General features: G+C 48.8%; 11 protein-coding genes across 11 annotated transcripts; 6 read left to right on the forward strand and 5 right to left on the reverse strand.

Annotated features, from left to right (window-relative positions):
• Positions 1-468: 468 nt before the first annotated feature.
• On the forward strand, positions 469-2,036 carry EI90DRAFT_3127325 (uncharacterized protein; the record flags this gene model as incomplete). The annotated part of the gene is made up of 4 exons (XM_039064002.1): positions 469-754; positions 844-1,356; positions 1,417-1,839; positions 1,897-2,036. The coding sequence occupies 4 exons, from the start codon at positions 469-471 to the stop codon at positions 2,034-2,036; spliced, it is 1,362 nt and encodes a 453-aa protein (XP_038913444.1).
• Positions 2,037-2,715: 679 nt separating this feature from the next.
• Positions 2,716-3,602, reverse strand: EI90DRAFT_3068492 (uncharacterized protein). Its single transcript, XM_039061096.1, has 4 exons — positions 3,475-3,602; positions 3,255-3,368; positions 3,054-3,185; positions 2,716-2,910 (listed from the first exon to the last, which is right to left on the reverse strand). Exons 1-4 carry the CDS (start codon positions 3,514-3,516, stop codon positions 2,773-2,775), a joined length of 426 nt encoding a protein of 141 aa, XP_038913445.1. The 5' UTR covers positions 3,517-3,602; the 3' UTR covers positions 2,716-2,772.
• A 1,794-nt stretch (positions 3,603-5,396) lies between these two features.
• Positions 5,397-5,960, reverse strand: EI90DRAFT_3068497 (uncharacterized protein). The gene is made up of 3 exons (XM_039061097.1): positions 5,847-5,960; positions 5,656-5,787; positions 5,397-5,572 (listed from the first exon to the last, which is right to left on the reverse strand). The coding sequence occupies exons 1-3, from the start codon at positions 5,928-5,930 to the stop codon at positions 5,438-5,440; spliced, it is 351 nt and encodes a 116-aa protein (XP_038913446.1). The 5' UTR covers positions 5,931-5,960; the 3' UTR covers positions 5,397-5,437.
• A 4,035-nt stretch (positions 5,961-9,995) lies between these two features.
• EI90DRAFT_3291104 (P-loop containing nucleoside triphosphate hydrolase protein) lies at positions 9,996-12,797 on the forward strand. Its single transcript, XM_039067258.1, has 5 exons — positions 9,996-10,378; positions 10,436-11,038; positions 11,100-11,394; positions 11,446-11,940; positions 12,000-12,797. The coding sequence occupies exons 1-5, from the start codon at positions 10,037-10,039 to the stop codon at positions 12,356-12,358; spliced, it is 2,094 nt and encodes a 697-aa protein (XP_038913447.1). The 5' UTR covers positions 9,996-10,036; the 3' UTR covers positions 12,359-12,797.
• On the reverse strand, positions 12,394-14,497 carry EI90DRAFT_3225841 (uncharacterized protein; the record flags this gene model as incomplete). Its single annotated transcript, XM_039066486.1, has 4 exons — positions 12,394-12,819; positions 12,873-12,972; positions 13,029-14,007; positions 14,110-14,497. Coding segments are annotated over 4 exons (1,893 nt in total), but the record flags the coding sequence as incomplete, so codon positions are not given.
• Positions 14,498-15,545: 1,048 nt separating this feature from the next.
• Positions 15,546-16,761, forward strand: EI90DRAFT_3068523 (uncharacterized protein). Its single transcript, XM_039061098.1, has 2 exons — positions 15,546-16,291; positions 16,345-16,761. Exons 1-2 carry the CDS (start codon positions 15,891-15,893, stop codon positions 16,403-16,405), a joined length of 462 nt encoding a protein of 153 aa, XP_038913449.1. The 5' UTR covers positions 15,546-15,890; the 3' UTR covers positions 16,406-16,761.
• EI90DRAFT_3156324 (uncharacterized protein) lies at positions 16,696-18,529 on the reverse strand. The gene is made up of 5 exons (XM_039066047.1): positions 18,274-18,529; positions 17,728-18,219; positions 17,528-17,671; positions 17,347-17,462; positions 16,696-17,287 (listed from the first exon to the last, which is right to left on the reverse strand). The coding sequence occupies exons 1-5, from the start codon at positions 18,482-18,484 to the stop codon at positions 16,892-16,894; spliced, it is 1,359 nt and encodes a 452-aa protein (XP_038913450.1). The 5' UTR covers positions 18,485-18,529; the 3' UTR covers positions 16,696-16,891.
• Positions 18,530-18,755: 226 nt separating this feature from the next.
• On the forward strand, positions 18,756-19,264 carry EI90DRAFT_3127330 (uncharacterized protein; the record flags this gene model as incomplete). The annotated part of the gene is made up of 2 exons (XM_039064003.1): positions 18,756-18,985; positions 19,141-19,264. 2 exons carry the CDS (start codon positions 18,756-18,758, stop codon positions 19,262-19,264), a joined length of 354 nt encoding a protein of 117 aa, XP_038913451.1.
• A 347-nt stretch (positions 19,265-19,611) lies between these two features.
• On the forward strand, positions 19,612-21,754 carry EI90DRAFT_3127331 (uncharacterized protein; the record flags this gene model as incomplete). Its single annotated transcript, XM_039064004.1, has 5 exons — positions 19,612-20,003; positions 20,616-20,788; positions 20,871-20,979; positions 21,098-21,441; positions 21,501-21,754. The coding sequence occupies 5 exons, from the start codon at positions 19,612-19,614 to the stop codon at positions 21,752-21,754; spliced, it is 1,272 nt and encodes a 423-aa protein (XP_038913452.1).
• A 1,366-nt stretch (positions 21,755-23,120) lies between these two features.
• Positions 23,121-24,490, reverse strand: EI90DRAFT_3018326 (uncharacterized protein; the record flags this gene model as incomplete). The annotated part of the gene is made up of 4 exons (XM_039057221.1): positions 23,121-23,920; positions 23,978-24,198; positions 24,249-24,402; positions 24,457-24,490. The coding sequence occupies 4 exons, from the start codon at positions 24,488-24,490 to the stop codon at positions 23,121-23,123; spliced, it is 1,209 nt and encodes a 402-aa protein (XP_038913453.1).
• A 1,635-nt stretch (positions 24,491-26,125) lies between these two features.
• On the forward strand, positions 26,126-27,188 carry EI90DRAFT_3068551 (uncharacterized protein). The gene is made up of 2 exons (XM_039061099.1): positions 26,126-26,167; positions 26,243-27,188. The coding sequence occupies exon 2, from the start codon at positions 26,398-26,400 to the stop codon at positions 26,695-26,697; it is 300 nt and encodes a 99-aa protein (XP_038913454.1). The 5' UTR covers positions 26,126-26,167; positions 26,243-26,397; the 3' UTR covers positions 26,698-27,188.
• Positions 27,189-27,322: the final 134 nt, after the last annotated feature.

Genomic DNA, 27,322 nt, shown 5'->3' on the forward strand with positions numbered 1-27,322 from the left:
TCTAAGAATCTAGACATCCTGTCAAGTTACGGGAAAATAGTCCGCCAGGAGTCTTCCATTATATGAGGAACCATTACGTAATATGTTCTTCTTTACATTTTTGCATTGAAATCAATATATTACAACGTGTGAACTTGCAGGTACATGTTGCGCGCGCGCTAACGCCCTCCCATGGATATTGTCAATATAGTACACATCTTTCTGGGACGGGAACGCGACAAGGCATCCCCCTCCCCCCTTTCAGGTGTTGTTGTTGTGCAAGTGAAGCTTCCTCGACGAACCTCGTGCTTTTGGAAATTCGCAACGGTTTTCCGGCGTCAGAGTGCTTGCAGGGTCCGGACATGGTCCTCCAGCCCGTGACCGTTATGTTCACGTCACGTCACACTCACATCATAAGTTATATCTTCAGGGATTGAAAATGGGGAAGGTTTGCCCCAGCTTCTTCGCCTCCTCCCCCCCAACTTCACGATGGCATCTGGTTTCATCGATCACCCTCTAGCGCGACGCGCCGATGAGGTTGTGGTCCAGACATTTCGACATTTCGTACCCCACCCAGAAGATCGAATGCCTATCACTCGCAAGAGCTGGGTCAGTTCGGTCATCCTACTCTGGATCCTCGGGTGCCTCGCACGAAGGCCAAACACTTATTGGATAAGATTGGCTTTCTTTCCGGTTGTTTTCCTTTCATGCGTGCATGTTGGCTTTGCGCATAGAAAACGACTTCCAGGAACGGACGAGAGCGATTACGCTTGGGGTAAGATTTCAAATTCGTTAGTTCTTCGTCTTGAGGAGGTCACCTAAGCTTATTCGTCCTATCCTCCTTTACACTTTGTATTAACCAAGGTCACATTTGGCTTACCTGTGCCTTCCGAGCCATTGACTTGGGTTTATACAAGCGCAAGGGTGAACTCAGAATAGGCGAAGTTGAGCCTGGAAAGCTCAAGACGTCCGCCAATGGCCATAAATCTAACGGTATCCACCCTTCTGCGAATGGAAACGGTCACAGCAAGGTTCATGCTGAACAAACCAATTCAAATCCGTCGCTTTGGAGAACACTGTTGGAAGGATTAGCGGTAATTCTCAACCAGCGTGGTATTGGATGGGAAGATGGAAAGGACATTTATTTGAAGCCAGAGTCCCGAGACACCGGGCGCAGGTGGAAATGGTTGCTCCAAACGTCATGGAAATCCGTCCAGTGTTTCCTCTTTCTCGATTTTTTGGACTCTACCTTCAAACTTCTCCCTGGCTTCGACAAGCCACGGGGTGCTACCATCTTCGCTTTCGGAAGAAATCCAATTGAGAAGTATTTCATCTCTTGTGTCCTTTCCTTCATGACAGGGCTCAGTATCATTAGGCGTACGTCGCAATGTCTTCCCTATTTGTTTCCTTGTACTAATGGTTATTTTTTTTAAATAGTGTTCGGCCTCTTGTATCACATTTGTTCATTGGTGGGCGTTGGACTCTTATTCCACCCCCCAGCCTCCTGGCCACCTCTTTTTGATAACCCTTGTTCAAGGACATCCATGCACGATTTCTGGTCCAGGGGATGGCATCAATTCCTTCGTAGAGCCGTCCTTGTCTTGGGTCGCCCTCTCGAGTCTCTCTTCGGTTTCCCTGGTTTAGTGATCGGTTCGTTTATTACTTCAGGATTCTACCATTCCTGGGGGTTGTACACGGCTGCAGGGGGGCCAGATTATCAAAACTTGATATACTTTACAGTGCAGCCTTTGGCATTTTTGTTCGAGCGATTGTACAGGCGCATCACCGGCCGAAGGTTAGGCGGGTTTCTTGGAGGGGTTTGGGTGTATCTCTGGATTGTGGTCGGAGCACAATGGTGCAGTGAGTAGCTCGTGCTCGGGTGCAGAGCAAAGCGCTGAGTCTCACTATTTTCCCTAGTTAATGCTTGGCACGCTCGTGGGTACCTGAAGGGGATATTGATACCGCCGCGCCTCAGTCCTACCCAACGAATCCTGTTCCCCGCTTTGACACCACTAGCGCCGTATCTTCGGCCATTTTTCTACGTCGATTCAGCCTGAGTTGTTGTGAAGTAAATCTCCGTCTGACTTTTTCGTCCACCACGTTCGGTTGTTCCACTTCAGATCCTAGATAGCATTGTATTGCCCGTATTTATCAGAGCACAAAGAATGGTATCAGAAAGGTTGAATCTCTATGTACATATAGTACGTCACCTTTGACAGAGTGTGGAAACAGGTGCGGCTGTGGAGGTCATCGAAGACTTCGGAGACGTCTTCCCGCATCCACTATCACATTTTGTTTACCTGCACGGCGGGTTACTGTGTAGCCTCTATGACTTCGTAACTTGGCTGCTTCCATCATGATTACGCAATGTTACGAAGTCATAGAGGCTAGAGTCCTGCCTCACCACGCTACGAGCGAGTTCACTTTTATCGTGTCATCCTTTGGAAAATCCCTTACATATGGCACTAACACTCTGAGTGTGAGGGAATATTGTTCATTAATGTCGTTGGGATAGTACATTTTGGACAGGAGGCACGAGAACACAGAGAACATTTACGCAGAAAGAAATCAACTTATTATAACTCCAGTCGGCCAACCACAGGGAGAGTTCAAAACAACGTAAATCTGGTACGATAAGATTACTGCTAATCAGATCTCAACTTATATGGACCAAACGGCTAGTATTAAGGCGGCGGGGTAGCAGAAACGAGGTGAGGCGGGGGCGAGGAGAAACCGGGGGGGGGAGTGAAACAACTTGATGGGTGGAGAGTCCAACCTGGCTTCGCTTCGATTTTAATTTCCAGCGTTCTCGCTCACCAATCCAAGAGACCGGATCTCCTGGGGACGACCTCTGACTTGATCGGTTAAAGACGCTTCGTCTGACGGTCGAGCGGGGGAAACCATGTTTCCATAGCCACCTCTGCCCGTAGACTATTTCAGAAGTGAAAATTAATGTTGTCAATACATGCAAACAAATGCCGGAAATAAAAGGGGGCGGGGAGGGTGGAGTAGTGGTTGGTGGGGGAACGGAATGAGACAAAGGGGAAGAATGGGGGGACCCGGAGCAAGCTTACCTGAACACCTTCTCGAGCCGCGTCATAGTCGTGAGCAAGCGCTGCATCCTTCACTATTTGACGATTGACCGTATCGTTATCACGAGAAGGCGAACGAATGTTCCCACGTCCGCCTCTTCCGATGTGGGTTATCTAAAAAAAAAAAACAACGACCTGTTAGCCTTCTCCCACCCAGTGTCCAACTTATCCAAGTGCACTTACATCACCGGGGCGAGAAACTGGAGATAACTCTCTTCCAGATGGTTCGCTTCGCAGTTCGCGAGGAAGTGAGGACTCGGGGGTCATGTTACCAGCTCCACCTCGTCCCGTTGAAACCTACCCAACGAAGAATGAGGAATGGAGAAAGGTGATGTCAGCATGAGCCTGAGTTGGAAGCAGACAGTGGATGGGGCCGGGCATGGAGGGCGAACAGAAGACTCACGTAGGAGGGGCGACCTCTGGACTGGGATCGTTCTGTAGACATGATCGAGACGAGTTGTAGTACAGGGGAGTGCAAGTTTTTAAAGTTGAATGGAAGTGGGACTGTCAATCAGCTCAAGTCGAGAGGGATGAAGATGAGGAGCAAGGTAAGAGTGGGGAGGGATTTATACGTGGAGGATGGAGCACGGGTCATGGGTTCAAGTTGAGGGTTGTTCAACGCGTCATGAGTTCAGACCTGTGCTCTCCTCACCGAAAGCGCGAGAAACAAACGGGAGGATCGGGAAATAAATGCCGGAGAGAACGGGGTTACGAGAAGAAGGATCGGGTGACCGCCTCTGTAAGCGAGGGAGCACCGGAGAGGAATTTAAGAGTCAGCTGACGTACAAGGAGTTGTTTTCGCTCTCGGCTCCGCCACGGCAAATTACATACACAACCAAACTTGTTGACCCTATGACGAAGTCGAACGTGACCGGAAATTGGTAAACTCAACCTGCTGACCCCCGAACATACACAGCCAGCACCGGTCCCGCTTCCATCACCGGTATACCTGAAGGGCCGTATCCAACTGAGGTGGCGAACATTGTTTTACTCGTTTTGTCGTTCTTTGCACACGTTGCTAGAACAAAGTCCAAGTTGACGTTCGTCGTCGATACGTAAAGTGCCCCATATGCTGCAGTGGTGAAAGGACAGCTTAAGCGATAAGTAGACGCCGGCGCTAATTTCCTGGTGGCGGGATCTTAGTTTTTGACGCCAAGCATTTAGCGGTGCCGAGACAATGAATAAATTCGGCTCCCTCCTAGCGCTAGATTCCAAAGCAGGTTTATCTCTCAGCGGCGGAACAGCTGGGGAATCGTCAAGTAATGAAGGAATGACTCAAGCCAGGCGTCTCAATTGCAGCCGAGAAGGCGACGGAGCGACAGATGCGTTCCCCTCAAAATCGACCTCATGGTTCTCAGGGGTAAGCTAGCGCCACATGGACATATGACAGCTTTCTTACATAATAAATGATGGACCGGTATGTGACATTCTATTATTTCGCCGCGGCGGTGTGGCTTTTATTCGATCAAGATTAGCAGTTATAACTATTGCTTGCTTGTTTGTTTTCATGGCAGCCATGGTCTAGGGGCTACATCTCTCAGGATGTCATTACATGAACTTTGAAGAGTCATGCAACATTGAAAAAGTTTACATGTAATCTTGTCGGTTACTTAAACAACACTGCGCCGCTGTGTTTCTGATCTACATATTGTATGTATGAACTCTCCGGTAAAAAAAAAGTGAAGACATGAGTCATGATGACCGATACAGGGAGACATCTGGGGTTGCTAGCTGGTGCTTGCTAGGCAGGAGGATGGATGGATGTCATCATTTTTTAACTCCCCATGCACGCCAAACGTGACATACGAAGGAGCATACAGCGTACCAATCAACGCATGCTCAGTCGGTTGTGCATAATCTCCCACTTTGCCAGCTCTCTGACCGTTCAACCGCCGGTGTCCCATCCGTCTACCTCTTCCTACGGTCGCCGCTCCATCCCCGAAAACCGCAAACGCCTCCCATTTCAGATCCTCCGACCCGGATGATGGGGGCAAGTAGGGCAGCTCTGCAGTACTCCAGCAGCCTCTATGACTTCGTGACATAGCAAAATCTGCTGCCTTGTTCACTTTCTACCCCATCATCTTTCGTAAAATCCCTTACGTGTACATATGTGCCATTAGAACTGACTATAGTACATACATTTTAGAACTAGCCTAATTTCAGTCGGTCAACCACGAGCAGTATCAGAGACAGAGTCCAAAGCAACGTAATCCGATAAGATGAGATAAATGGTGATAATATCCAAGGAAAGGCCAAGTCAAATAAAGCGAGATGGGGAATATTAGAGCGGTGGGTAGCAAAAAAATACGACGCGAAGAAAACCGGGGTCGGTGAAATAACTTGAGGGTGATGGTTTCGCTTCGATCTTAATGTGCGACGTTCTCGCTCACCGATCCAAGAAAACGGATCACTTGGGGACGACCCCTAACTTTGTCGGTCAAAGGTAATTCGGGAGCAGGGGAAATGGTACGCCTGTTTCCATAGCCACCTCTGCCTGTGAACTATTTCAAAAGGCGTGGTCAGTACATGCGGATGCCGGAAAGAAAGGTGAGTGGTGGGGGTCCAGGTCTCGGAGCAAGCTTACCTGAACACCTTCTCGAGCCACGTCGTGTTCGTGAGCAAGCGCTGCATCCTCCACAATCTGACGATTGATCGCCTCATCAGCAGGAGAAGGCGAATGAACGTTCCCACGTCCACCTCTTCCAATGTGGGTTACCTATAACAATCACCTGTTAGCCATTCTCACCCGGTATCCAACATATCCAGTGCACTCACACTGCCGGAGTGAGAAACTGGTGATAACTCTCTTCCAGATGGTGAGCTTTGCCGTTCGCGAGAAACTGAAAGGTCAAGTATCATGTTACCAGATCCACCTCGTCCCGTTGAAACCTATCCAGCGGGTGATGTCAGCATGAGCCTGAGTTGGAAGCAGACAGGGATGGGGCCAGCAAGCATGCTGTGCAAGTGAGCGAGGGGGCGAAGAGAAAACTCACATAGGAGGGGGGACGACCACTGGACTGGGATCTTTCTGAAGACATGATCGACCGTACGAGTTGTAGTACAGGTGAGCAGAAGTTTTGTGAAGTTGAATGGTGAAGTGGGACTGTTAATCAGCTCACGTCGAGAGGGTGAAGATGAGGAGCAAGGCAAGAGCGGTGAGGGATTTATACGTGGAGGACAGAGCACGAGTCATGGGTTTGAAGAAATAAAAACAAAACTGAGGGTTGTTCAACGCGTCATGAGATCGCAACGAAACAGCAACCCAAACTCCGGGATGATCAATTGAATTGAATTGAATTCTTCGCTTGCAAAATAAATTGAACAATTCAATTATCCGAAACGCCAAAGTGCACAGCCCGAGCTTGGTCTCCGCTCGGTCTCCGCCTTAGCAAGGAAAATGTGGAGGTGCCTACCGCGCGGTCGGGCCTCCGAATCCATGACAGGATAGATGATGTAAGAAAAAACAAGGAACAACGATAATAAGACAAATAAGACAAACAAGATCGGCCAACTCCGCCTGAATTATTCGACAGGAGGAATGGTCGGATGACTCATTGATCAATTCAGTTTCCTCCATGTAATATCACCGAAAGCGCGAGAAAAAACAGGAGGGATCGGTAACATGCCACAGAAGAACAGGGGGGGATTGGAGGGACGAGAGAAGATCGCCGTCTTTGTAAGCGAGGACAGATACATGGAGCAACCGCGTTGTTTACGCCGCTAGCAACGCCGGAGAGGGGTTTGAGCGTCAGCTGATTAAGCTAGTTCCTGTGGGTGCACAGCAGGACAAAGAATTGTTTGTCCCTCGGGCGCAGGTGCATGTCACATTGCCAACCCCCGCCACGGCAAATTTGAGCAATTCGGGTAATCCCCCTCACTTTTGACCCTATGGTGAGTCGAACGTGCGCCGATGAAACAACCACAAAACCAGAGCAACAATTTGAATGGATCGGAAATTGGTCAAACTCACTCGCAGTGGCACCTGCTGCCCCCGGACATGCACAACCCGCACCGGGCCCGTTTCCATCACCGGTATACCAACCAGGGTCAAAGGGCGAAAGGATCCACTCTGATATCCAACTGGGGTGGCGATCATTGTTGGCATTGTTTGTCGTTTTTTTGCACACGTTACTGGAAAAAAGTTCAGGTTGACGCTCGTCATCGATACGTGTAGTGCACATGTGCTACAGTAATGAAAGGACAGCTTAAGCGATAGACGCCGGCGCCGACAGGACCAAAAAAGTCGATTTTTTTCGCTTTCCACTTGGTTGCGGGCTTCAGGGGGGTCTTAGTCCTTTGACGTCGAGCGTTTAGCGGTGCTGGGAAAATGAAAAATCTCAGCTCCCTCCTAGCGCTAATAATCCAAAGCAGGTTTACCTCTCAGCGGCGGGCACAAGTGGCGTTACCAAGAGATGACCCCTATACGTCAAGTAATGAAGAAATGACTCAAGCTAGGGGCCTGCTAGTATGATAATGCAGAACCAGGAGGACGCCAGAGCCGTTCGATACTGATTTGGTAGGTATCTCGCCGGCTAGTGCACGTATGGACGAGATGGACGCAGGGGTTCGTCAAAATCCTAGCCAGTACCGGATCCGAAAACCAAGAACGAAGGGACGTGGGGCACCACGAATTCTTGATCGTACAAACCATCATCCAGGGCACGTATATACGCCACAAGAAACGATTTTTAGGAGTGAAGTACTATCCCCGCATAGCGCTACATGCACTGATATGATAACCAATGTTGGGCCCCTCCAAGTTCAAGGTCATGAGTTTTGGTGTGTGACATCCTAAAATGATTATTTCACTCGTACTGAAACCTCAGGGGTGTTTTCTGATCTGTAGGAACCACCGTGTGGAACGCCACCAGATTCCCCAAATGTACATATGCATCGGTTGGGAAATCGTAAGTGCCTAACGTACCCTCCTGCCGCCCGCGTCATCCCATGAACAAGAAATAATAGCGCATATCGCACGTTCCCTCTGATGCGGGCACCAATGTTAATGCCGCTAAAGAGAGGGCCTAGCACCATTGCATCGAGCATGAATATTTGTCATTCTCGCGATGAGATCACGCCAATATTCCCATATGATGAAGACTTGTGCTACCAGTCATACAGTTCAAATTACGACCTCGAGCACGTACACACGGAGCTGCGAAAATGCCTCGCTCCATGCGCAAATAACGTGCGAATCCTTTTGCGCGCGCCACAGCCAGCTAGGCAGCCGTTTACCCCAGAACTAATTGAAGCGTTGCAATATCGATCAACCAATTGCCAGCCTGTGGGGAAGGGATGTGGTTACATAGCGGACCCTGGGGACGATGGCCCAAAAGCTTCCTGATCTTCCTGATCTTCTACTGGGTTGCAACCTGTTGCACCGCAAGCGGAAGATTATCCTTTTCACACCTGACTCCGTGTTTCTCCATTCACCCAACATAGAGCTCACACGCTCGAGCAAGGAACCCATCAATTGAGTGATCTTGCAACTATGTAAGTGACAGGTGACAACTCCCTAATCAGCCAACCTGGCTCCCCAAGACGATCAGCAGACCAAGTCATCAAGTTTTGTTGATGCCGTGAATCAATACCCAATCGCTTGTTTTTATATTGTGCCCTCGTGCCTATGCCATGCCGACATATTTCCAAGGGGCACGTAGCTCCGCACAAGGATCCGAGCTCGGATCCTTGTGCGGAGCTACGTAAGTGTCCTTGAACGTTCATCCAATGTTGGATCTAGATGAGTTACATAGCCCTAGATGTTACGACACCAGGCATCTGATCTGTCTCAGCTTTTCATCGCACCATACCAACTACATTACGTAGCCGCTTCACACCCCGTCCCTTTCCTTTAGGTTAGGGCTTCGCACGTTTGCACGGGTCAAGTTGACCGTACTCTGTGGGCGCCAGGTGCGGTACACCCGGGCCGGCTGTATCTTTGTAATTTCAGTCACCAGCTTTCGCGCGTGCCACTTGACTGACATACAAGTAGGCGGGCCAGAACATCAGATCTGAAGGGCCTGATGATGTGGCACCTGATAAAAATGATTCTCAGCCCAATCTCTTGCAACCAACCCAATATGGCATTGTCTTGGATCAATAGTGGCAGTTAGGCTCTGAAGCGGCCGAACAAGCCACATGATGTCCGATTCTGCACGATTCAGGGAATCCAGCCATGCTAGTCCCTCCGCTCTGCATAGAATGGGGTAATCCCCTTTATCACACGCGCATGACCATACACCTGGGTGACAACGCATCATCGAACGTGCTTGGAGTTGAGGGAAATGATGCGAAATTACCCATTTCGGCCTAAGGTATCATCACCTGAGAATATTTCCAGGGCATGGATGTTGCATGCTATTAGCCAGCAATTTATTCGTCCGAAATCCCAGACCTCGTGAGCATCAGATGTACACCGAGCCCCTGGAGTGAGACATAGTCTTAGCAGTGGTCTTAGACAGACTTTCAAGTGAGCAAGCCCCGCCACCGGCGTGCTTCCCCCCGAGCTGTTCATACACCAAGACAACAGCGTCGTAGTCACTATCCCATCCCTAGCCTGTTCACACAGTGATTTGGTTCATCAAGAGACTGGCAACTATTTTGCTTGTGTTGCAGTTGTGTTGCAGATGATAATGATGATGATAAATATCCCGCGGCCTCGTGATGACGTGGCAGATCATCTCTACATGAAGGGGGTTCTGGTTGGTACCGTCGGGTGTAAGTGGTCCTCGGGGTTTGTGACGTCTGCGGGTATTGTCGTGGTGGAGACCAACTTCGAAACATGTGTTTACATGTGTTTGTGCCGACAATTTTATCTTGGCCAGACTCGGACCCAGTCGTTCCAGGGGAACGACTGGTGGAAAACATTGCATCCGGGATGATGTAAGCGCTACATGTGACTATACCGACGTCGGTACAATGTATATCACTATTTACACCTACTTCGATGTAAACTCGCGAACGGCATGCCACCGACTCCATCCCTATCCTATCCGCACCCATATGCTGAGCCAACAGAAGATACAATAAGGAGAAATGTCGCTGACGTCTTTGGGAAGACTCTTTGCGGTTTCCAATTGAGAGCAGTCGTTGCCCAAATCCATCGGAGGGATTTGCTCTTGACATCCGGGACTGGCTCTGGCAAAACTTTGATATACTGGGTGCCATTGCTGTATAATGGCGGAAGGATTCTAGTAGTCATAACACCACTTACTGTCCTTGGCTCTCAGCAAGCAACTGGACTGAGCGCACTTGGTGTAAGATCTGTCTGTATCTCAAAGGACAATCTATCGCCAGATCTTCTTGAGGTTTGTCTTGTTTTTCACCGATATTCGGAATCCAAATGCTATATTATATGCCTATAGGACATCTGCCATCGAAAATACCGTGTCATTATTCTCTCTCCTGAGCTGGCTATGGACCATCGCTTTCTGGAGATATGGACGCTGGACTCCTTCTCGACTTGGGTAGACCGAGTCATTGTGGACGAATGCCATGTGGTTTCTGAATGGGGGTCGACCTTTCGTGAATCATATAAACATCTCCACACCCTTCGCTACATTTTCCCACCGTCTGTGACCATTACTGCTGCAACTGCTACGCTACCTCGCTGCATCAAACTCGAAGTTATCCAAAACCTCGGGCTTTCAAAAAACTATGTGGAAGTCAAGAGGACAAATGACCGCTTTAACATTAGCCTTTCAGTGTGGAAAATGCGGGGTGCTTTCCGAAAATATCACGATTTAAACTTCTTGGTCACTGTCGGTGGCCCTTGGATGGCTTTCTTTGATGATCGAAACCACACGTTGGGTGCCGCAAAATATATCCGGAGCCTCCTAGGCCAAGAGTCCAAGGAGAAAGTCGTTTGGTTCCACTCTACCATGTCTGCCGACTTTCGTGCATCTGCAATCCAGAAGCTTAAATCAGGTACTTTGATTGGGATTTGCTGCACAGACGCAGCAGGAATGGTATGTGCTCCTAATATATGTGCACTGACATCAGTGCGCATGCACGAGCAAAATATTTTAGGGACTTGATCTTCCCAACATCAGGCTTATTGTGCAGTACGGTGTTCCGGATACACTCTCAACTTGGGCTCAACGGCTCAGAAGGGGTGCCCGAGATTTTTCCTTATTTTGTTCTGCAATCCTCATTGCTGAGCCAAAATGGTTTGGTCCTGAAACTCCAGTATCGACATCGTCGAAGACGACCCAGCGGGTTTCCGAGATTAAACTTAGGGAAGCTATGGCTATGAAGGAGTTTATTACAACCAGCCGCTGCCGTCGAATCATTCTGAATAGATATTTCAGTAATGATGACTGTGGTAAGTTCGTTTATTGTGCGAAGATCAGGTGCATTTCTTATCTGGTATCAGACATAGAAGAGTTTTGCTGTAGCCGATGTGCCCCTCACACCCCACTATCATGCTGCGATAACTGCAGTCCCGGTTCCAGTATTCTTCAACCCCCAGATGAACCTACTGTTTTGATCCGCCGTGCCCCATTAAGGGCTTATGAGAGGTCCGAGGCTGAAGAGCAACTGGAACAGCAGCTGCTAAAATGGAGGGAGGAAAAACTGCGGGGCCTTTTTCCTGATGAGGCTGACATCTTGCCGGGTTCTGACATTCTTGCGGATGAAATTCTTACACAAATCGTAGATTTAGCACATTTTGGGCGTCTTCCGAGCATTGAAGCCCTACAGTTTGAAACACGATGGACACTTAGTTCGAGATTTGGGCAAGAAATATTGGCGCTTGTGACTGCAACTCATCCACAAACTGTTCCGAGCATGAAGAAGGAAGCTGATCTAGAAGAGCTCAAGGCACGAAGACCTCCCACCTGCAGTGCATGCAACAATCCTGGCCACACTAGTGAGTTAGACGCTTCTCAAGTGACTAGATACTATAGAATTAACAGTTCTTGTTTCAAGAAATGCAAAAAATCTGTCCACAACACCCGAGCCATATCCAGGCCTCAGTCCAAAGTTCTCTAGCCCAACCTCCCTTTCCCCTTGCTGCTACATCCCTATCAAACTCAGCTCAGTCGTTGTTTCGAAGACCTAGCTCCCTGTTTGAGCATCACCTTTCATTTCCGACACATTCAGTTCCAGCTAAACGTGCACCGGAACCTGTAGACAGTACTGACTCCCACCATGCTAAGCGATGTGGGTTTATCCATGCTACGGATGCGGCACTTTCTGATTCCGGCCTTCAGTTTACGTGGGCACAAACTTTCCTCCACCTGTTGACTATGGGAAACTGCCAATTGGGAAATTCAAAGGCAAGTTAAGCACAGATGGTAAGGAACTGCTTAATTTGTCGCTACTACTGCGGCTGCTCATCAACTAGTGCATCGTCGATTTCCATCCATTCTTCTTGTGCTTCCCTTCCAGTGCCTACATCATCTAAATTTTCCACGACAGGCTGATTTCCATCCATATCCACCACTTCTCTGCTTGCCACATTGATCTCATCCTGCATCATTCGACGGCCGCGTGTAATGTGGTTTGGAATCCATGCATCGGCTCTCCGACCTTCAATGTATTTGTTAGGATTAACTACCTTAATTCCGTCCACCAGGCGCTTCAGTGTCTTCTCTATTTTGGGTGGTGGGTGAAGAACAGCTGTGCTTTTTATATAGAAGTTTCTCTCCAAACTTTTCATCGCTTTTCGGAATGTTCCCACCAGAATAGAGTGTTTATAGATTAGATTCCACGTTCTCGATGGACCACCTGCACCACCCCAGAGCACCTGGAGCTAAGGATAAGAACGTCAAAAAGTGATGATAGAAATAATTAAAATACTTTTGTGTGAAGATTTAGCTCTTCAACGCCCCAATCAACGGCCCGATACTGGCCATTTTTCCCCGTAGGACAAAACACCCAATTCATACGTATTGCGTGACTATGGGATGTTCATGAAGCTAGAAATTATAGCCAGAAATGCACAACAATACATACCTCAGTGGTTCGGGGTACTCAAAACGAAGGCGATATAGGAAATTGGATATCATCCTTGCATATTTATGCTTCCCAGTCGATTTCCACATTGGCACCCAAGAATATAGCACCTGCTCCACTCGCCCGATATCCCCAGATGAGACTGCTGCCTTGAAGATCGTACAATCCATGAGGTCACGAAGATACAATTTCGAGTTTGCGTTGACCTGATCAGCATTCGCAGTTAACCTTTCCCGGTCAAATGCAGGCCCAGGCAAGAACTGTTCCACCATTTCATGGGAAATCGCGACAATATCTTCCCATTTTGGTTTAGACTTCACCCAGTCAGCAAGGGTTTCCCATCTTGGGTCTTTAGCCTTAACAGCAAGACGCCAGCAGTCCAGTACAAGCCCCCAGCTAGTATGAGTCAGTGAAGACTCGAGGCGGTGAAGGTCTGGCATAGAACTCGAGGAGAATTTTCCCTTTTCTTTTGGGCGTAGTAGTGTGAGCCAGCGGAGAGCATCTGTATGTTTGACACCAGTATGATTGGTCTTCTTTCGATTTTCCTTCTCTTTCTCAGGATGTAGACGGGCCAAAGGGGAAAACCATGCTCTATATAGCCCTTCGAGCCCTGCCATCCAAACATGGAAGAGACCTGGAATGTGAATAAGATACTGCATTCGGAGTCCAGGTGTCTCTTCGGCAGCACGATGCTCACGAGCCGACTCGAGTTTTTCGAAGGCTCCAAGGTCTCCATGCACTAGCTGGACGTAATTGTACAGGTCTGCCGCTTGATAGCCAGCCTGACGGTGTAAGTCTTCTATAGCCCTAATATTGTCATCTATTGTCGATTGCTGTAGATGCATTGCCCGGGCAGGGAGAATTTCACTCTTGATCACTGGGACTTGCATGACAGGGGCTAAGTGGCCAAGATTCCTTTTGAATTTGGCAAAATCAGGAGCAAGTTCAACAAGGATTCGACGAAAGTAGTATGCATATGCTTCCCACATATGCTTTGCAGTTCCTGGAGGTGGAAGGTAGTCCAAATAGGTCCTCTCTCGAACAGGAACTGATCGGTCTCGATGTGGATTACGAAGATCACAGTGCCAAAGGTGGTCCGATACACGAAGAGATTCAGGGTCAACATGAGCAAGAGGGATGAAGATACCAGAGGTGGCATTGAGCATGTAGCCTTGTCGTTGTATAGTTGGCTGAGAAGTAGAGATGTTGACATCGAAATTATCATATGCAAGCATGACACGGGAAAGTTTTCCATCGCCCTTGAGCCTCTTTAGTTGGCGTGTATGATCTTGAGATAGCGAGCCAATCATATTCAGTATGCTTGAATAAGAGAAACAGATACCGGCATGTGCAAGAGCATCGATGACTTTTGACGGTGTCCTTTTTGCATAAAGACAAATACTGAGAAGTGCTTGCGTTCCAGAGCATTTCTGGTTTCGATTCTGAATAAGGATTGAAATTATGGTGACACGTTTCTTATATATATATATATAAATTTAGGTGAATATGATAAGACTGTAATTCTTACAATGAGTAGGAGTGCAACCTGCCGCTTCTCACTGCGGGATCGGCTCCTTTGAGATGAAGGTGGGAAGCCACTAGAATCTAACCAGCAATCATCGTCGTCATTATTTTCGTTTTCCAAATCGTCAATGTCCTCCCATTCATCCAGTTCAACAATTTCCTCGGGGGTAAATGTTGCCGAAAGGAGACAGCCAATAAAATGCCACAAAGTAGGAGCTTTATGGGAGAATTTCTTTGCTGTCTGCTGAACAGACAAAAATTTAACTTCCTTGTGTGTCATAGATGAAGCTGAGAAATGGAAGCCAGAGGCTATGTCTGTTAGGCAATCGAGCTCATTCGTGAGTTGTTGGCGAGTGTAAAGGAGCACTGAAGTGAGAAACAGGGTAGGATCCCACGAGTAGAGCATTGAGAGACACTTTTGGAGGCTTTCCCTTTGAATAATGAGACCAACAAGCATAGGGAGAGATCCCTTGATTTTATGGAGATTTGTGGGGTTGTGACGCAGATCATCGCTAAGGCAAGCATCGAGAAATTCATACAATGTCAGACCATTTGCTTCGAAGGAGTTAAGCACAGCCTCTATACGCGCTCTCTTCGGCACTTGAAAGGGTGAAGGAAGTGGGGACTGGTGGACGTTCATTGTATCGGACAGTGAGATCAGTTGCACAATAATATTCTTGTTGAGTATTGTTTGTTCAATTCAATATGCACAAATAACAGTATACAGCTGTCGTGGGAAAATGTTTTCCACCAGCCGTTCTGACAAGATAAACAAGCATAAACAGAACGGCTGGGTACGAGCCTGTATCTTGGCGGTTTGATCCGACAGCAGCTCGGTGCCATTTCTATCGTACTTCCGTGTTATAGTCAATACATCTAGTTTTACCAGATGGATCTTCATTCCCTCAATATATGTCAGACGCTCGGTGATGCGTGCCAGGCACTTACGTACTAATAGAATCTGGTCCATCTCGCTTCGTGCGACCTTCCTCATGGGCTCTAGCTCGCCTGAGAATCGCCCCTTATTCCAGAGGGAACACCAGCGTGCCTCCGGCGCCGTTATTCCCGGCGTACATTTGTTTTTACAGAACATCCCCTTACCATGCAGGTTACACAAGGGTCAAACCTTCATTGACTGAGATCAAGGCCATTATTAGAAGGGCCCGTGGAGTGCAGCTTGTTTGCTTGAATGGGGGCATTGGCTTCCTCATGAGACTGGAAGGGATCTGATTATGTCTTTGAGCTCTCGACTCGGAATGTCGACGCCTCGAGGGGGACTTTGTTTGTCGTTACACCGGGAACAGTTGCGTCAAGTCGTTCTGAGTTCCCTATTACCTGATGGTTAGAGGTTGGTGGCGCGCTCTGCAAACGGGGTGCCACACACTTGCCGGGAAAGACCAAAAACCATATTGCACAGGTCGCGTTCTGGCAAAGATCATTCGTGGAATCGACCATCGATCGCGACACCGTTCCCATGTCTTTGGGGTTCCCTTGACTTACCGGGAATTTGGAGCGCCTTGGGTCCAACTTGAAACTCGGATCGTCCTCATCCTCAAACACGGTCCTGAAGCAAAACTCTCCCTCCCTGGAGACAATTCAGTTAACCCTCAAGTACTCTTCAAGACGCATGATCATCTTATTATACACGGTCTTCCACAGTGTGGGTTATTATCAACTCTATTTACATCGGTAAATGAGTGGCTGCTGTGTTGGGCGAACTTTGGGGCTTGGAATGTGAGGTTAGAATGATATTTTCTGATCTATAACTGGAGTCTAAGCTAATGCGACATAGAGTCCTTGTTTCTAAAACGAGGCTATATATCGGACTGTTCTGCTCTATGGTGCCGAACTAGTAGAGCCCGGGATCCTGCCTAGTGTCGAACGGCCTTTGACATTCGATGGCTTGCACTTTATAGACTTGCCCATAGTCACGATGAAGTCGCAAATTGGAATCGGAGCCTTGTGTATGGATTGACGGTGATCCTACCGAAAAAGTGCCCCTTGAGATGACGCTCCGCTTCATTCACATCTTAAGAAGCCGGAGGGCGGATCGCTGCCGTCCAAATTCATTGGTTGAGAAGAGCCACCGCTAAGATGAAAGAATTCGCTGTTCCATTGAAGTCAGCACGATAACACCGTCATTCCTTGGCATATCATCAATTGAAAATTACCAGCCTGTTTGAAACAACGCGCCGTGAGCCCACCTGGTACTCATATATGTACATGTATCATGGCGATGTTACAATGGGTGTGCAACTCTTTAGTGACTAATGCAAGATAATGCTAGTAACCCCAATATGAGGAGCAGAACGCAGACCCAAAGAATCTACAAATTATCCTCAAGTTACATCGCCGGCTGGAGGTTGAGAAGGAAGTAGCTCAAAAGGAATCGAAAAGCTGAATCTAACGTTCGATCCTTCTTCTGGAGCCTTCATCGTTGTGTCTTCGTCACTTCGTTCCATCGAAGCCGCGCAACCAACGCTCTCTTCCATTTTCTTTGTTGTCGGACTGGATGCCAAAGCAGGTGGTCGTGATGTCGATATCCACCTGAAACAAGGCACACTTCGTGTAATTCGGAGATCCTCTGATCCCAACCTAGGAGTAGGGATAGGCGCGATGGTGGATTCTGGTTGAAGTGAGCCTCTATTACCCGTATTTGATTGCAACTCCTCAATAGCTTTTTTGCGTCGCGTGCCTGCTGATTGGCGTTTGAGTAGACGGTTTATTGTCTCGGTCTGAATTAGATAGTCAGAGGGTCAGAGACAATACGAAAAGTGGATAAGTGAATACAGACCTTGTCATCTTCTAACTTTTGAGTAGTGAGTTCTTTCCTTTTTTTTGCGGTTTCAGCTCTGCGCGCTGCGAGTTCTTCAGCATTCAAGTTTTTCTTCTTCGACGATTGCTTCGTCGCTGCAGTAACACAGTCCAAGCAATTGTATGAGGACCGAAATGGGACAGGTTCCACATGGGCTTACGCAATTCTAAAAGGCTCGCAGCTGCAGCTGTACCAGAAGCCAAGGCGGCCTGTCTTACTGTTAGCCGCGAGGTGGAATTGAGAGACTGTTCATCCATATCCAATTCGTCAAAGTCGTCATCTTCAGACTCTCCAACAAGACGCGCTGCCCAATGTATCGAACGGTTACAAGATACAAGGGCATTGAAATGAGTGACTTACTTCGTTTTTTCTTTGGGACTGGATCTCTGTCGGGCGTGGCTCCTTCCTGTAGGCTGTCACTCGTTGTACTAGGAGCCACCTTTGACGAAGACGTAGCACCTCCAGCACCACCGAGTCGAGATTTGCCCCACTTGAGCGTAACTTTAAGCACCGGAGGTTTTTCAACAGGCTTGCTGGTCGTTGAGGGGGGTTTCTGTTTTGGTGGTGCAGCTACTTTTGGTTTGGGTGTGAATTTTGACTTGGTCGATTTTGCAGGAGTCGAGATGGGCGGAGGCGATATCGAGTCTTCGGATTCTAACTCTGAGGGTGGATCTGAGATTGGGGATTCGTCTTCTTCAATGTCGACATCGGCCTCTTCATCATCCCGTTCTGCTTGGTCCTCGGATTCGAGATGACCATCTTCATTGCCGTCACGATCCTTCTCTTGGCCTTTCCTTTCCTGCCATTGTTGCTCATTTCCCTTATTGGGCTCGTTGTCGGATCCATGAGACTCTAAGAGAAGTATTAATCAATAAGTCGTGAGCACAATATTGAAAAGTCTCCCACTGGTAGCATTTTTCCAACGATGCGCCGAAGTAAGGTTGCGGGAAGCAGTCAACCCAGAATCAGCTGTCCTCTTTACATCTGTGCCGTGTGCATAAGAACCGGGGACATGGGAGGAGAGCGTTGGTCCGCCAGAGCGTTGTTGCTCAATATTAGTGTGCCGCATTGAGTGGAGGCAGGGTACATAGCTTGAACTCGCCTTCATCGGAATCATCCTCGACAATTCGAGATTTACGCGCGCGAGACGGGGATTTCGGGGCAGCACTTGAGCTTGAGGCTGCAGGAAATTTCCCTAGGGGCATCTTGTGCCAACGCAATGAGCTTTGCAATATGAGATTAAACCAAACCTGTCAGCAATCCATCGGTGTGATTTCAAATAATATCAATTGAATTAACACGTGATTCAGTTTCGTAGTGCTGCGCCCGATTCTCTTTCACCATCTCAGCCAGCCAGCTCCTTGATTCTCTTACGCCACACTGCCAGCATGTCTACCGCCGAGTACAGCCGCCTCCCGACGTACGACCCAGACCGTGTCAATGTAGAGGAGGATGAGGAAAACCGACCACGCTCCTACCGAGACGACCCTCGTTTTGTTGAACCAACACCCGCACATTGGAAGCGTGCAGCATTGATTTTGTTCATATTGTTCCTCGCTTGGGCGGGATATAAGCTCCGTTCCATGCGAAGCGACCCAGTTTATGTATATGCTGATAGGTGAGGAATTAAGTGGCTATGCTGTCGTAAGTCGCGCGGTCCTCTCTTTTCGGACTGCACGCCGTATTATGAAGTCATTGAGGTGTTATTGTTTCCCTTTTTTTGATTATTTGGAAGGAAGGACTTTCCATCCTAACTTTCTCGACCTTTCCTAGGTACTCCCAACAGTTCAAGTATCGTCCCGCCGCCTCTCCCATCATTCGGAGAAGACTTCCTGACGGTCGAATCGAGATTCGAGGCGACTATCCGCGGCGCCATCCCCCTCGAGAGGAATTATAACTTTCATTCGGCCCTTTCATATCCTGGGCTGAACTTGTCTATTCATCTTCCTGCCGACCTGTATTATTTATGCTGAAAATATGCTGTTTATTTTCCCGTGCGTCACCATGATCCGTCCATGCCTAATGGATTGATATTGGAGTCAACTCCATCAGCGCAACTACCGTTTGCCTCAAGCCGCATGCTTGCGATTGTATGTCCCAATTGAACTATGTCCATTTTACTTCCTCGCCACCACCTTAAATCCCAGGTGCACACACTTGACACCGTTACAAATTCTGCAGGGATAGAAGTGACTCCCTTCTGCGCAACGCTGCATCATTTCAGGCTCGGCAGCCGGTGTTTTAATGAACGTGAGCACTCCGAAATTCTGGCTAAGTGCGGAGAAGCTGCGATATAGATCGTTGAGCCACAGGGCGTTCATATGGTTCTCGTTGAACGATAGTCAGCTGTTCGGCACTTTCGCCAATGAACTGAAGCGCCTAGGAGGGGGCCGTCCAGATGCACAGAGAGTGCGGTATAGATCCACGAGTGATAGATACCCTGTTGAACGCCAACTGGCTGCCACAGGTGTTAAGCTTTCTGGAGCGCCTCCGAGTGCCCTCCAAGCACAGAGCGTGCGATATAGATACATGAACAGTACCGTCAAATCGAGTGCCGCGCAAGAGTTTGACAGTTTTTTCATGAACCGGGGCGCCTCGGAGTGCCGTCTAAGTGGGGAACGATGCAGCCAAGCCTGGTGCGTAGGATCCCGCGAGTCTATTAGAAAAAGGCCATGGTTGAATGCAACGGAATCATTTGCTGCCCCGAAAAATGCCAGATTCAGGAGAGATGGAATTCGTGGTGAGTGTCTAGAGATCTAACCAAGATCGCTCGCCTACCTTAAGCCGTAATGGTCAGAAGCACTACTCGCTATCCTCCATGCTGCACCTGATGATATCTATTCCAGTGCCTTCCAGGCATGCCTTGGTGAAATCGCACTCGGCGGCATCTGCACATCGGCGTTCGCTGAGAATTGATGTTCGTGCAGACGATCTTGACCATCCGCTATGGCCGACGACTTGACACTAATCGTTAGATTCGGCTTATTGAATTGCAGAACGATTGGGGAAAAAGTTATCTGAAAATGACGCGTCTATGCTCCCTGGGATCACTAGGACAAATGTGTTGATAAAAGTCGGCCATATCTCCACCTTCGATCACTACTGATCTTCCTCTTTGCCCCAGAATCCCTGGAATTTTGATTCTGCCACCCAGGTTTCCAGAATGCTTTGTAGGGTTCCTCTCCACCTTAGCCCAATGATCATTATCAAGAGCCCAGATGCGCAGCACCAGCTCAGTCTTAATTCAGGAGCGCTCATAACCCTGAAGAATACGAGACGGCCGGGCTCAAAATCCAACAAGCCGTGGAACAAGCCATTCAGGAATCAGAGGAAAACGGTGTCAGTAAGACAGGCAAGGATGCCACTCCGTGGTTGCTTCGCCGGGTAGCTGAGCTCACTGGTGGATCTTCCATCCCGAACAGTGAGTCACCTCATGAAATTTCTTGCTCAGCAAATATCGCTTTGATCGAGAATACATCCGAATAGGTGAGCTACTTTCAAAGTCCCACAATATGCCTGTGTAACATCGAGCGGCTCTTCCTTCAACGCGGCGAGATTGCCGTGGAATACGCAAGACTTGTTGCTGAACGGGAAGAACATGCATCAGCAAGAGTAAGTCTTGATCTGTATGCCATTTTTGCGCTATGTATTGGTTGAATATGGAATGAATCCTTAATTTGTAAGACTCCATCTGACGGCTACACTATCGGCGTCGGTTCTCCAAATGTAGCGCCAAGTCATCTCAAGCACCAAAGGCACGACTTGTGGTATTGGGTGCTGCAGCCGTCGATGTTGTTGCTCGAGCGGACACAGACCCCACTCTCATTGCCCAGTCAACCGTCCCAGGACAAGTGTCAATTACCTTTGGTGGTGTAGCGCGAAACATGGCCGAGGCAGCCCACCGAAGTCTCTCATCGCTAGACCCTCGAGGGTCTTCTGCATCCTCTTCCTCGTATGTACAGCTGGTTTCCCCAATTGGAACGGATAAACTCGGCGCTGTCGTGTCCACCGAGATCACTCAAATCGGAATGCGAAGCGACGGTCTTCTTTCTGGGTTGTCTGGCGGCAATCGACGTACACCGGTGTGCAATATGGTCTGACGCCAGCCGGGGCGCTTCTCGGTGGTGTGTCAGACTTCTCAGCTCTGGATACGTTCGGATTCAGTGAGGCACATTCTCCGTTCATCCATTTCTATAAGGAGGGTCTTCCTACGAGTTCAGCTTTCCAAGGTGCTTCAAGCCTCCGATCCAAACATTATTGCTTGGACGGTAATTTAAGTTCGGATACCATATCTGACCTGGTGCAATTCGCTTCGAAACGTAATATCCCAAGTAAGAGAACGCCGGCTGCGTCCATCCAAATTGCGACTTACGCCTTCTCGCAATAGTTTGGTTTGAATTCACTTCGATCGTCAAGTCAACTCGAATCCTTCCAACACTTTGTACGCAATACTTAGCAAGTGCTGCCGTATCATCCCTCCAACCAGTCACATTGATCATTTCCAACTGGAGCGAAGAGATCGTACGATTGGCTAGAAGTGGGCCTAGTTAGAGTTCTTGGCCCAGAGAGGAGTGGTACAAATGATGATCCAGTTGCTGCCTTTCTTCCAACATGTTATCGTCAAATGCGGAAGTGTTGGTGCCCTCAACACAAGAAAGGATGTCTGATTATACAAATCTGGCCATCAGGCGTCTTTGTTGCTATGCATTTACACCCACAAGAAGCAATTCGAAGGGCCTGACTCTCCACCAGCACTGATCTGAACAAACATCTAGTCGTAAATAGAACGAGCAAGGGGGATGTTGTAGTTTTTCAACATTTCCCTGCTCATAGCTTGCCGAATACGTCGGCGATAAACGTCACTGAGGCTGGTGATTCTCTCGTTGGATCCCTTCTCGCGTCCTTGATCGAGTGGGAAGATAAGAATGTGCGGAAGCCATGGGTGAGGCTATGCAGCGGGCTCAAAGTGCTTCTGTGTTGACTCTTTGTTCCCTGTTTGCCGTCTCGCCCGAACTGTCGACACCCACTTACACTAGTATTAATAGGAAGAATGACCGATCTTCATTCTAGTTTTCTATCTTGGGCGTTCCATGGTTTGATGTGCGTTGCCCAGCTTACCTCAGTCTTAAAAATGTCAATACAATACAGCGTCCACCTTTAAGCGAGAGTATAAGATACACTGAGGGTTATGCAACCTTAACCTCTAACAAATATTCAGTACAAAGTGGGAAAGCACAGAAGGAATTAAAAGTATCTCGGTGCTTTGGTCCGTATGTAAATTTGAAAATGCCTGAAGAAAAGCTTGCATTAGCAACGCCAACACAACAAGACGTCACGCAAGAATTAAAAAGCCACCACCACACGCGGCATGAACGAAGCTCAGATAGAGCTAATATTAATGCCTATGGTATACCTCGGTGGGTGAGGAGTTCGTAGAAGTGCAAATATGAATAAAACTTCATCATTGTTCATTCACAGGGAACGCTGCGGTGGAGAAAGGGTCCAAAGGAAGGAAGCGTACCCATAGGCAAGAAAATGAATTTGAGGTGAGCGCAGAGAAATCAACAACAAAAAAAGGCGTCCGACACAAATAAGCGGGCACAAACCACGGAACTTTCCGGCGATTTTGCAAATTTGGACGGGACCTCCACTCGTACGAACTGATCGTTAACGATCGCGAGATTAGTAGGGTAGGGAAAAGTGAGTTGCTGAAGTTAGCCAGAGTAAGCTACCGATCAAGAAAACCAAGCCCGTCAAAGCCCCCCCTGGGGATCTACGTCAAAATATGTAGAGAAATGATCGTCGGCAGGCAACGGTGCGGGGGCGTGTCCACTGCTGCCAGGGGCTGACGGGAAGGATCTCAAGATATTTTGTAGCGTATCCCCTCCAGGGATGGAGCTCGGGGCCCATAACTGCGACTCTTGGTGCGCCTCGACTCTAAGTGGCAACCCCAGAGGGGATGGGTTCTGCCACATCGATGAAGATGCAGCATCATAACCCCGCTGAGGGGAAGAGTCTGCAGTGGGCTGCAGCCCGAATGTTCCTGGTGTGGTGACCGCACCGAAGTTTAGAAACGGCTCTCCGGTAAAAGCGTCAGACGATTGTTGGAATGGATGGTTCGAGGGTTGAACTTGGGGGTACCAATAATAGGGGTGATTATTATCAGTTGCGGGGGCGTTTGGTGGAGTGACGGGTAGCTGTCGACGTGCAGTGGACTTTATACCCTTTGGCCTCCTTTCACTCGCCCTCCCGTAAGGGGTAGATGTTTGCCGTCTGCGGCTAGTGGAAAGTGTGGGCCGGCTTGGGCCTGCCACAGCTTGCTCCACCTGCCGTTCCCTTAAAGTGTCTGACCTCCGTGGCCTCCCTCCACCAACAGAGGGGCCCATGGAAGGTCCAGGGCTGCGGGGGAGGTATGTAGAAGCGGATGGGGTCAAGGGGGAAGAATGGATGTCGGTGTCTGCCGGTGTGCCGTTGTACACCATCCCGTACAGGGATTGGGGAGGAATCGCTTGTGAAACTACGAACAGATCCTCTAAGATAGGTGGGGTAGTTCCTAAGGAATGTCAGAGATATACAGCCCGGGCTCGAAAACAACAAGAAACCAACTCACTAGTGCAATCAGGAATCCCCGGAATTGGCCGTATCACGACCCGGATCTCCTTGAGACCGTAGGGGCCAGGGACCCGCGGGGGATCTGGTTCCCTTGCATCCAACTGCCCTCTTCTCCAGATCGGTCCCACTCCATCCAACTCCAGCCAGCCTAGAGTTGTCGTTGGAGCCAGGGGACCTGTTCCTGTTCGAACGATTTCAAAATATTTCCCTTGAAGTGTTCTGTAGGGATGTTGGGCGAAAATTGCAGGACATTAAATGATACAACGCACGTTACCAAAGACGATGTTTTCTTCATGACCTGATAGAATGTGTCAATCCTTGGTAAAAAGATGTGCCCCGGAGTGGTGGAAGCGATGTTGAGTGGGGGGATTATGTGTTCCGAGCTCCATGATCCAGAAGAAACAATAAGCTTTGTTACGGGGGCTAAATAATGAAACGGTCAGAAGAGGATCGACAATGCACGGACATAACACTTACCCGGGATGAGGTGAGGCATTTGGCTCACAGACATGGTTGACTAGGGAGGGCTAATGTAGGGGTCCAAATAAAGGATTTGGGGTTTTATAGCCGACTCGCGGAGCAATATCGTTGCATGCGTGAATCCAAAGCGCAACCCCCTGAATCCTCACGACTCGGACAAGCTTTGCTTGGTTTGAATGAAGCATTGATGTCCATCAATTGTGCATCTGGAATTCCAGGAAAGCGCACAGGACGGAGGGGAGCGACGGACATCTGGTCGTAATTTTGCTTTTAAACCCTTTTTGTGCGGACCAAAGCGCAATTGAAATGGTCTCTATCAAGGCGAGTTCCAGACTAGCCAACTTGAGGCCTAGGCAGACCAGAAGGATTGTTTGCCTATCCTTTGTACCAGTTCCATTTCAAGGTTCAGACGCGGGTCCAGCCGTCTGAGTGGCGGAGGATTGCTAATCGGCAAAAAAAGGGAATCAGGGGGACAATATTTCGCACCCGCATGAACTGCCCTACGTAGGCGACCCTGCGCGCATCTCAGAGAGTTTGAAACGGGGCTCAGACGATTAGGTTTCCGATTGTTGGTTCCTCTGAGATCTGGACCGTCGTTTACGTTGGTCTGATGCTCATTCAATATTGTTGGGGCGGATAGTCCATAAGAGGGTCTCAACTTCGCCGCCTATTGTAATCCGTGTTTACCAGGAGGATAATCAGAATATTGTACCGTTGGCTGACTGGAAATCAATTATAAATCGCATGCAGGCTCCCATGTTTGCAAGAAGGTTACATGGGAAGGGGAGGGAGACGACAGCAACGAAAGGATAGTACGGTGGGGCGACTTCTAGCAAATATTCCGTGCACATGGTAAAAGAGATATTAGGTGTCGGCGTGGCCGGTTGTACAACTATATTCATCGGCAAGCGCATCAGTGAATTGGCGATTTGGGACGGACGGACAGCTGGCACGGGGTATTGCCACGGGTGACCCGAGGATGATGGCCGGGTTTGGCCCACACATTACAGTCAGAGTTCTGTCTACTCACATATGGCCCACACCGGTGATGAATGGATTACGGTGGCATGGCTGCATGTCCAATTCCTCCCAGCTTCACGCCTTCTCTCCTGCGCGTCCGACTCCAGCGAAACCCCTCTTCTATGTCAGAGTGCAACCGTTTTTTCATACAGCAGGAAGTCAAAGCCACCTGCAAACGTATTCGCAGCAGTGGAGCAGCCTTATCTGAAGTCACGAACATCGGATTTCCTGACAATTCGAGGTGACCAGGGGTTGCGATTCCCGTTCGGCCGAATCCATTCGTCCAATTGCAACTACTCCACTCTAATTCCGAATGGAGAAGATCGTCAGTGGCCAATACAACATTACATAAACGCCACTCCATTCATTGTGATATCGACTTCATTGGTCACCATGTTGTCTTCCCATAGCTTTCAGTCATTTGTTGTCCCCCAATAGATATGTCGACGTCAGAAGCAGAGCCAGAGAACGGTGACAGGTGTTCAACGCTCCGTCTAGTGGATATAAAGATATCGGTCTGCTCCCATCTGCTATCTCGAACAAAGCCCCAGAGTCCTGAATTACTTCTGCTCTATAAATATCTTATCGCTAAGCTTGGGACGTCAACCATTATATACCAGTGCCGAGTCACGTCCACGTTCCATCAAGGAACTCTACAACGACATGCATGACGAAGCACTTTTGATAGGTACGCACGCGCGAAATGATTCCAATAATATAATGAGTGAGACGCGATTGCACCTGGTTTTCCAATCCCGGATAGCGAAGCTAGAACCTAAGGTCTAGTCCTGCTGGAGCGACACCTAACTCCTGAACAATCAGCTGAACTAGCTGGATCAATACCCTCACCCGAGTCCTTCTGATGAACCCCCCCTTTGAGAGAGCTTCATTGCCGAAGGGAAGCATCGGTGGGAATTGATGAAAATTTCCCCTGCTCTAGGGCGACTTTGGAACTTTGGCGTTTACAAGTTGTGGTGCCTGCCATTTCCAAAAGATCGATTCGTGGCATTGTATGAAAAAGATCGTGATCGCAATGCTTTCAACGCCGTTGGAGCCCAGAAGGGACTTGCGCATACCAGGAAATTTGAGGATGCGCCGAGAACACTCAAGTTATATCACTCACGCTACCGATGCAACGATGCGGAACGGAACGCGATGCGGTCTGCATGGGTCTTTCTCGTCAGCATGATGCAATCGCTCCTCGGGACGGATCGATAATACCATCATGGTCTATCAATTCCGCACCGTATATGAACCGGTCTTCAGCTCAAAGGTGAAAACAACGGACAATAACCTAAATCCTGTTCGGAGGCCAGCTAAGTGGCATCTCCTTTCAGTGTCATCCAGTGTAACCATCCATGCTACACAGTACGTAACTCTCTCTCTGGGCCACCGATCTAGAAGAATCAAGCATGAACACTCCCCAGCAGGATTTCACGAATGAGAGCCCAGGACAATCTGACAGAAAGGCTGGTCCTTCATTGGCCAGGCCTGTATCGATCTACCGATCCCAGCCAACCAATCCCTTGCCACCAACCAACGCTTTCCTGCTGACCAACCTTTCGCTGCCAACCCACTCTTTGATTCGGACGTGCCTGTTGGTGTTGAATATATATGAGCGATCTCGGAGAGACAGAAGATGCACCTAGGTCTGATGGAAAGGCCTGATTTAACGAACGGTGAAATGCCAGAAACCATTAGGAATTGAGCAACTTTTAAGTAGGCGTGGGAAAGCAGCCTCATATGCACAGGAGCTGCTTCAAAGGAGGGAATGCTCTTAGAAGCCGTGGGTAATACGTTGCGTTCGTCGAGAAATACCCCATTCCTCTCCTCATTCACAATT

Source organism: Cantharellus anzutake (assembly GCF_015039405.1).
Source record: "Cantharellus anzutake strain C23 chromosome Unknown EI90scaffold_42, whole genome shotgun sequence".
NCBI lineage: Eukaryota > Fungi > Basidiomycota > Agaricomycetes > Cantharellales > Hydnaceae > Cantharellus > Cantharellus anzutake.